The following is a 9,680-nucleotide window of genomic DNA, read 5'->3' as shown; positions in this document are numbered from 1 at the left end:
TACAACTGTTTAACTTTGAGTTGGTACCTAAAGTGTTAAATAAAGAGAGACTGTTGAATGAAGAGTTGGTTCCTGTTCTTATTTGTCTCATTAAACTGGAATGCTTGGAGGGTGTTTAAATTAATAGCCGAATAATAAACTCTAATGGCATTATGAATGTAATCAAACATTGTGTTCTTTTATGTAGTTGACAAGGACAGGCTGCTGTTCTGTTTTAAGATAGATAATGTACAGTATACGAATGTCTTAAGCTGCCAAAACAGCAACCTATTAATGCAGGCTTGTATTTTTTTTAATTCTTCAAAATGTTTTCTTAAGATTTACAAAGACAGGGTTGCATTTACCTCCTGTGTATACATATCTACACAAACAGAAAGGAGGATTAATCGTTCCAAGTTTTGCACAGTCAGAGCTTCCTCTTCATTTCCGTATTGCCCATGTGCGCAGGAAGACAGATCTGTTTGGATGGTTAGGAGTCACAAAGTTGGGTGAATGCCTGCAATTTTCTCCTAATTTTGAGCATCATCATGACACTGAAAGATAGTATTCTATAGTTTAGAGAATTGTGCAGTGGACAGCAGTACTTCGCTGAAGGTAACACAATTAATAAAACAGATGCAAACTTCCAATGATAGATGGAAGTAGAAGAGCAGGTGAATACAATTTTTCAGTTGCTGTAATAGGACCTAATGTGGGATAAATGTTGTGACTTCAAAACTTGCCAAAATATGTGTATCCACGTTCACAAAGGTATTTGTTTGTCACATCAAAAATACTCCTCAATCTTGTTATTATGCTGTTACACCCTTCAGGCAATAACACTCATAATATTTGCTTTTTTTTTTGTAACATGCCATCATAGAACAGCGATTGAAGAGAAACTATTTCCTATGATAGAGACACACAGGACAAGGGGACATGGGCTTAAGGTGAGGGGGGAGAGGTATAACACAGATATTAGAGGGAGGTTTTTCACACAGAGGGTAGTGGGGGTATGGAATGCTCTGCCAAGTAAGGTGGTGGAGGCAAGCACGCTAGAGTTGTTTAAGAGTAACTTAGATAGGCACATGAGTGGGTTGGAGATGGGTGGATATAGGAGATTGTTTTAAATAAGGGTCATTAGCATTGGGGTGTCCCTGGTAAGGTAAATGGATATGGTACGATAATAATGTTTTTTTTCTCTTTTCAGTCACAGATTTTAAGTTGGTCCGCCTTGTTGTCCAACGAGGGGCATACACGCGATGGGTTGTACTTGGGCTGCTCTTGGTTGTTCGAGATTGGCCTAGTGCTTCATGTTGTTAGTGTGTGCTTAAACTGGACCAGATACTGGGCAAGACAACAGCTCAGTGACTATCACTGTTTGCTGTGCAGACACATGGATTTGGGCCAGTGTCTGTGGGAGTTTGCGCATTCTCCCCGTGCTTGCGTGGGTTTTCTCCGGGTGCTCCAGTTTCCTCCCACGCCCCAAAGATGTGCTATTAGGCTGATTGGCAGTAATAAAGTGTCCCTAAATTAGTTTCCCTCAATGTGGATGACCATAAAACATTAGATAAGGGTCATGGGTGGAGGGTGGGACTGGTGGTGTTAAGATGGTGGCGCGGGCTCGTTGGGTCGAAGGGCCTGTTTCCCGGGCTGTTTTTGTTCTTTGTTCTTCTTTGAAAATGTTGCAGTGGACCACAGTAAAAACTTTCACATGGTAGTTCAAAATTTAATTCGCTAAAATTACTGGTTCTTTCCAAGGCTTCATAGATAGCCTATGAGAGAATTTGCAAGCCTCTGTACACAAGTGCGTCCAGAATATCAAAGACACAATCTTAGTGAGGGCATGCATGTGTATTTTGACTGGGATCGGGCATGCCAAGAAGAGCACACCTAATTTTCCACAAGTGCAGGATATCATTGACTGCGTTCATGTGGCACTCAGATCTCCATGGCACCAAGCTCTGTCAATCACAAGGGCTTCCACTCGTTGAATATTCAGCTGGTCTCCAACCATACAATACACATGTTGTGGATCTGCGCATGATTCCCAGGAAGTGTCCACAACTCCTACATTCTCAACTGCTCTCTGATCTCTGACTTCTTTCTGGGTCCTCAAAGGCTGCAAGATTGGCTCCTTGGGGATAAAGGCTACCCATTGAGGATATTGCTGATGGGGCCTATGCAGAGGAGTTCAGCAGAGAGGCTGATGCTGCAAATTGCACTTTGGTGGATCAAACCATAGAGATGCTGAAAATGAAGTTTTGGTGCTCGGACCAGTCTGGTGAAGCCCTGAAATACAATCCACAGTAGATGTCACATATTCTTGTTGCCTTATGCAACCTGGTGTTGCAACAGTAACTGCCGGAGAAGAAGGTGTTCAGCTGCGCATCTCCTTTGATGAAGAGTACATCGACTGGGATGAGGATGACGAGGTCCTTGAGAATGTTGACCGTGGGGCCATGGTGATGTCCAGGCGTGGCAGACATGCTCATTGCCATTAGATTCGTGTAGCATGATGATGACGTGACATCTGTTAGCATTGGATACATGTCTGACTGATGACAGCTCACATACACACAGTGATAAGGCTCCTGTGTTGAGACTGAGTAGATGCCCATAGTTCCTACATTGCAGGAGGTTGATGACAACTTGCATTGGGGTCAGTGAATAGATCCTCATAGAGCTTCTGTGAATGTCTGACTCCTGGCTGACTGACGGTAGCTGGCTTGCTTTCAATGATCAGGGTCATATCATGGCATTGCAAGGGGGAAAGTTTAACCTGTACTGAACCCTTGGCATCCTTTGTAAGCTGTTTCCTTCAGGAGCTCAGTGTCAATGGAGACAGAAGCTGATGAGATGGGAGAGCATCTCAAGTTCATTCCAGCTGCACCTCAAAATTTGCTGAGTACACACAGGGAGAATGACAGAACTTTGTGATACCAGCCATATCCTGGCAGCAATGATAATTCCCATCCATCGAGATGCAGGTATGACTGGTATGTTCAATGACTGTGGAGGCACACTGTCAATGGGCTGGGAAGGTTGCACACAGCACAGGCGGAGGTCCTGTATTGAGAACCCTGCCTTCATCATGTGCAGGAATCAAACTTTTATGTCAGAATGACAGGACCACTGCTCATTATAATAAGGAGCCATAGACAGGGAGAGGATGAGAGTGTGATACAGGCTGATAGGATGGAGGAGGTAGATGTTCTGAGGAAGATGTATTAGCAATTTTGAAAAACCTGAGGGTTGATAAGTCCGCTGGACCAGATGGGATATATCCTATGATTCTTTTGGAGACAAGGGATGAGATTGCAGAGCCTTTGGCTTTGATCTTTGGGTCCTCCCGATCCACGGGGATAGTGCCAAAGGATTGGAGAGTGGTGAATGATGTTCCTCTGATCAAGAAAGGAAATAGAAATGATCTTGGTAATTATAAGCCAGTTAGTCTTACTTTGGTGGTTGTAAGTTAATGGAAAAGATCCTGAGGGATAGGATTTATGACCATTTGGAAAGATGCAGCTTAATCTGGGATAGTCAGCATGGATTCCTGAAGGGTAAGTCTTGCCTCACAAATTTGATTGGATTCTTTGAGGAGGTAACCAAGTGTGTAGATGAAGGGAGAGCAGTTGATGTTAGGTATACATGGATTTTAGTAAGGTGTTTGATATGTTCCCCATGGTAGGCTCATGAAGAAAGTAGGGAGGTGTGAGATAGAGGGAAATTTGACTGATTGGATGAGTAACTGGCTATCTCATAGAAGACAGAGGGTGGTGGTGGGTGGAAAATTTCCAGACTGGAGACCAGTTACCAGCGATGTATCACAGTGCTGGGTCCTCTGCTATTTGTGATTTTTATCAGTGACTTGGAGGAGGGGGCTGAAGGGTGGATCAGTAAATTTGCTGATGACACCAAGATTGGTGGAGTGGTCGATGAGGTGGAGGGCTGTTGTAGGCTGCAAAGAAACATTGATAGGATGCGGAGCTGGGCTGAAAAATGGCAGATGGAGTTTAACCTTGGTAAGTGCAAGGTGATTCATTTTGATAGGACAAATTTCAATGCGGATTACAAGGTCAATGGCAGGGTTCTGAGGAATGCAGAGGAATAGAGAGATCTCTCTATGGAGTTCATATCCACAGATCCCTGAAGATTGCCACTCAAGTGGATACAGCCATGAAGAAGGCTTATAGTGTGTTAGCATTTATTAACAGGGAGTTTGAGTTTAAGAGCCATGGGGCTATGCTGCAACTGTACAGGACCCTGGTGAGACCACATTTGGAATATTGTGTGCAGTTCTGGTCACCTCACTATAAGGCGGCTGTGGAAGCATTGGAGAGAGTGCAGAGGAGATTTACCAGGATGCTGCCTGGTTTGGAGGTTAGATCTTATGGGGAAAGGTGAGGGAGCTAGGGCTTTTCTCTTTACAGCGGAGGAGGATGAGAGGCTACAAGATGATGGGGGGGGGGGAGCAGATAGAGTGGAAGTTCAGAGACTATTTCCTCAGGTGGATGTAGCTGTTACTAGGGGGCACAACTACAAGGTTCATGGTGGGAGATATAGGAGGGATGTCCATGGTAGGTTCTTAGAGAATGGTTGGGGTGTGGAATGGACTGCCTGCTGTGATAGTAGAGTCGGACACTTTAGGAACTTTCAAGCAGTTATTGGATAGGCACATGGAGCACATCAGAACGATAGGGAGTGGGAAACCTTGAGCTTGGTTTCGGACAAAGCTCGACACAACATTGACGGCCGAAGGTCCTGTACTGTCCTATGTTCTACATGGGTGAAAAAATGCATGTGCACATTGTGTAACTACAACTTCTTCAGCTTCCTTACCGTGCCGCTATATCTTGATGCATCCCAGTGGAGGTAAAGGCAGCCTTCTGACTGCTACACCCTGTTGTCACTAGTGATCTTGGTGGGTGTCCTCTAACTGAGACCCTGGGGGACTCTGAACTTTTTTTGGGGTCCTGTTATGTGGTAGTGCTACCACCCTTGGCCTGTGGCACTGAAGAGGGGAATCAAATGGATGGGACACTTCCAGATTCACCTGGATGGATGGCCCCGGGGTGTGCAGCAGTTGACCCTCCTTTCTATGGGTTTGAAAGGGACCTGGCTGCTTTCTTGAGAGTGTGGACAGCTAGAATGACCTTGTGATTCCCAACCCCTCTGCCACTGACACTGACAGACACCAGCAAGTGTCTAAGCGCTGGAGTGCTGCTCTGCAGCAATACAGAAGAGATGTCCTGAACCAAGATCACCATGATGGCTGCCAACCTGCCGGTGTTAACCTCAGTGAATTGGCAGGTTGGTGCTATTACCTCAGTTGAAGGCAGAAGAAATCCTCCATCGTGCCTTGAAATCTGAAGAGGACAACAGATATCCCTTCCCAATGTTCCCAAGCTTGTCTTTGCAACTCCAGCAACTGAGGCATGACCAAGTCCAAAGCCTCCTCATCTGAAAATGCTGGAAAGTCTAGCAGGTCTGACAGCATCAGTGGAGAGAGAATAGAGCTCATGTTTTGAATCATAATGAACTTTTGTCAGAGCAGTTCTGCTGCACAATACAGTGAAAAATCCTGCCATTAGCGTTGACGGGTGCCATACTGCTTTCCCTGCCTGACCTCGAATGTTATCAATTTCTGGAATGATTCTCTTTCCTGCTCTTGCAGGCTCCACAAATCCACAGCACCCCTCCCCCCGACCTACCCCCCCCCCCCCCCCCCCCCCCCCCAATCGCCCCCAAACACATGTATGTTCTTAAAAAAAACCTTTGGCCGGTAGAATGTTATTTATCTATCATACAGTGCAGAGCAATTCCTGCCGCTTATGTGATGTGACATCAGGGCTTCCTGTCCATCTCTTTATCGTCTAAAATGTGGAAGTCACGCATCCTTTTGAAAATTACAAAGTCATTGCCTTGACTTGCCTAATGTTACTTGTTTAAGAGTAACCATTTATTAAACAGATTGACTCTTCTGTAAACTGGACTTATTTTCAGAGACGGTAAGACAGTCAAATTTTTCCTTTGAATGTAATATAAAATTTGCAGAAAATACAGGCCAGGCAAGCAGCATTGAGGAGATTGATATTGGTCTGATCTGGGCAAATTGAATAATTGCAGTAAGGTGTGGTAGATAGAACACAATTTTAAAAACACTGGCATAGGAAACAAATTCTGAAGAAATTATAAAAATTATAAATGATGGAAATCTGAATTTTAAAAATCATATTAAAAATATTTAGCAAACTGGCTATTATTGGAAAGAAAAAGCCATCTTAATTATTCTGGTACACCCAGTTATTAATAAAGAGACAAATTTTTCAGGTGCTTGTTACACTGCTGTGTAGTTTCAAAATGTTATGTTCTTGCTTTTAACACATGGGGAAAAAAACGGTTACAAACATAGTTAAAAGAACACTAGTTCCAATATCCCCTCTAAACTTCAGCAATTCAGTGTAAGGTGGTGTGATTGTGATATCAGATTGGAGCACTGGAATTTTTCATTGATTGCTTTTGGAGTTTAGGAAGACGAGCAAAATGACACTGACATCAACCATTGTGTCCTTTTTACTACCTTGGCTGGGATTAGGTAACTCAGTACTGAGATGACCCTGAATTTAGCTTCATCTTCCCAATCCGTAACTCAGTTTGAAAGTAGATACAACATTTATCCAACTGGCCCATTGTTGCGAAACTTCCAATATCAACTAAAGTTCAGCAAAATGGTCAGAATTTGTCAGCAGTATCAAAAGCTAATTCAGATGCCTTTTCTTTGTAAGTGCTGCATTTCTCTGCTGAGAATATGTGTGGGAGCAATTTTCCTGTCTATTCTAATAGAGGAGCATTAGAATAAGTTGAACGCTTCAGAAGTTGGTTGAGTTTCAAAAACTGGGGCAAATATTGACAAATCTACACCACACCTTGGGGGGGAAAAGATCCAATGGATACCATGACTTATTGATCGTAGGTTATTTAAATTTCACCTATCCAGATTTAACTATATGGAATAGGTGTTTACTATCAACTAACCTCACTGATGAGAACACCTTCTACCTGGACTTTCACTACTTCAATACATATTCTCCACTTAGTTTACAATTTGCAAAAAATCATGATCAGTAGTCAAAGTATTTTGCTAGGACCATTTAAAAGAACATGATTTTCATATTGTGGAAGGCATATTGAGTGGCAATTGCATTTTTTTAATGGATCCAGATTTAAACTGACAGAAGTTTAGTCTTTTTTCTCTCATTGTGCATTAATCTTTTCAGTTTGGTAACCTTTAACCTCTTTAATTCCTTAACTGAAAATGTTCGAATTCAGCATTCAACTTGTTATAATTCTGCATAAGTGCAATAAGCTCATATTATTATTCTTTCTGTACAACAACAAAAATGTACTAAAGAATTCTCAATCTTTGGAATAAAATTTAATCTTACTGAGGCATTGTCACTGGAATATTATCATGTCAATTCAATTTGCAGGGAAAATGGCGACAGCACTGTACCTGTGTATGTTTGTGAGTTTCCAGATAATCAGCCAATGTTTCAGCTGTCCCAAGGAATGTGAATGTAAACCTACTGAGGCTAAATGTGGAAATGGAAGGGGAAAGATACTCACAGAAGTACCTGTGTCTTTACCGACAGATCTATCTACTCTACACGTGGTAAACACAAATATAACCAAGCTAGAAAACGACAGTTTTGCGGATCTAAGATTTTTGAAGCAACTTGTACTGAATGGCAGTCTCCTGACTTCTGTTTCTGAAGGAGCTTTCAATAATCTTTACAACCTTACATCCCTTATGGTGGCAAATAGTTTATTAGAAGTACTGCCTATTGGCGTTCTTGACATGCTGGTTAATCTTAAACAATTTTATTTGACTATGAACAGCCTTACCAACATTGATCCGGGTTTATTTGATAATCTTACGAAACTTGAAGAACTTTATTTGTATCGAAACAAACTACAGACTCTTCCAAGTGGCATTTTTGACCATCTTCAGTGCCTTACTAAACTGCATATAGGGGGAAACTTACTCAGTGTTCTTCCAGCAAACATATTTGACAAGCTAAGGAATCTTCGAATTCTTAGACTGTATGAAAATCGATTTACTGATGTCCCTTCGAGCCTCTTTGATAAACTACTAAAGCTTACTGAGCTTTTACTTCATGATAATCATATTGTTAGTATTTCTAGTGATGCCTTTTCTCAATTGCAGAACCTGAAGAAGTTAACCTTGTCCCAAAATAGATTAGTTGAACTGCCACCAAGAATTTTTCATGGCTTGCCCAACCTTAAAACATTGCACCTGTATTCTAATGAACTAGTGCAAATTTCAGACAGCACTTTCGGTAAAATGAAGAGACTGGAGGAATTATTTTTGCATGATAACCAGCTTGTCACTCTTCCAGATAATGTGTTCAGTAATTTGACAAATTTAAAGTTTTTGATCTTGAGCCAAAACAAAATTTCCAGCCTCTCAAAGAATATATTTAGTGGCCTTCATGAACTCCGAGATCTTTATCTTCACGAAAACCAACTTTCTGTTTTAAGTGAGGACATATTTAGTAACCTTCGGAAACTGGAAAGTCTCTCATTGTTTTCCAACAAACTTCACTCTCTTGCTGGAAACATTTTTAATAACTTGACTAACTTGAACACCATTCTATTACAGAAGAACAAGTTGCAAACTGTCCCATATGGATTGTTTGATTTCTTACCCAGTCTAAAGAAAATCTATTTGCAAAATAATAATTGGAATTGCAACTGTTGGATTTCTTATTTAAAACATTGGATTCTGGAAAACAAAGAGCAGGTGATTGAGCCCAACAAAATAATTTGTGAAACTCCAGTTGATTTTTATGGCCAGCCTATTCAAGCCTTCAATGATAGCCAACTGACCTGCATCTTTTCTGCACAATCCATCCTGTCAACAAGCCCAAGCAGCAAAACAACACATCTCTCAACTGACTCCACCTTACTGACAAATGTTACTTCAAAATTGAAGACTTACTTTCAAACAACCAAGTACTTAACGGAACAGCGTTGTTTTGGGTGTACTGCACAATCAGAAATATTACACTCTTGGAATATGACAGATGCATCCATTCAGGAAACCACAGATTCTACTCCTTTCATCAGGGAATACACCTCCAGAGAAACCCTGAGCTTTACAACATTGGATGATCCTTCTACAATCTCTGCAGCCAGCAGCAACTCAACATCTGCAACAGTGTTTCATAATAAGAAGAGTACTAAAAATCTGGGACATGCAAACATTCCATGCAAAATCATTTTGCTTTTGAATATCATTTTGGGTGCTACACAATTATGCCTTATAATGATTGTTTTGTACATTCTGTTTGCTGTTAGAAAAATGTTGCTTCATCAGAAGAATACAATCACTGTCCCTGTTGTTCTTTTGAGGCTTTCTGAACATGCCCAAGATTAGATTTTCCTGGGTATGAATGAGGTACAACTTACCAGACGTTTGGGTGAAGAGTTCATATAATAGACCTCCACCATAATGCAAGCCATGGCATGCGATGGATGCTGAAAGCTCCTTCCTTTAATAGCCAGTTATGACCTCATTTAGATGTCAATATAATTTCTTGTTTTAGATATAAGAAGTTCACTCTTTTTAAATTTCATTGACATTTGGTGTCTTGGGTTTCCAAATTTGATGGTAT

The 9,680-nt window shown here is 41.5% G+C and overlaps 1 protein-coding gene across 1 annotated transcript; it reads left to right on the top strand.

Annotated features, from left to right (window-relative positions):
- The first annotated feature begins 7,453 nt into the window (after positions 1-7,453).
- On the top strand, positions 7,454-9,442 carry LOC145341240 (uncharacterized). The gene has a single exon (XM_080186165.1). The coding sequence runs from the start codon at positions 7,454-7,456 to the stop codon at positions 9,440-9,442; it is 1,989 nt and encodes a 662-aa protein (XP_080042291.1).
- Positions 9,443-9,680: the final 238 nt, after the last annotated feature.

The sequence above is a fragment of the Carcharhinus amblyrhynchos genome, chromosome 3 (genome assembly GCF_965287045.1).
Source record: "Carcharhinus amblyrhynchos chromosome 3, sCarAmb.v2.hapA, whole genome shotgun sequence".
Taxonomy (NCBI): domain Eukaryota; kingdom Metazoa; phylum Chordata; class Chondrichthyes; order Carcharhiniformes; family Carcharhinidae; genus Carcharhinus; species Carcharhinus amblyrhynchos.
This window is presented reverse-complemented; position numbering and strand designations above follow the sequence as displayed.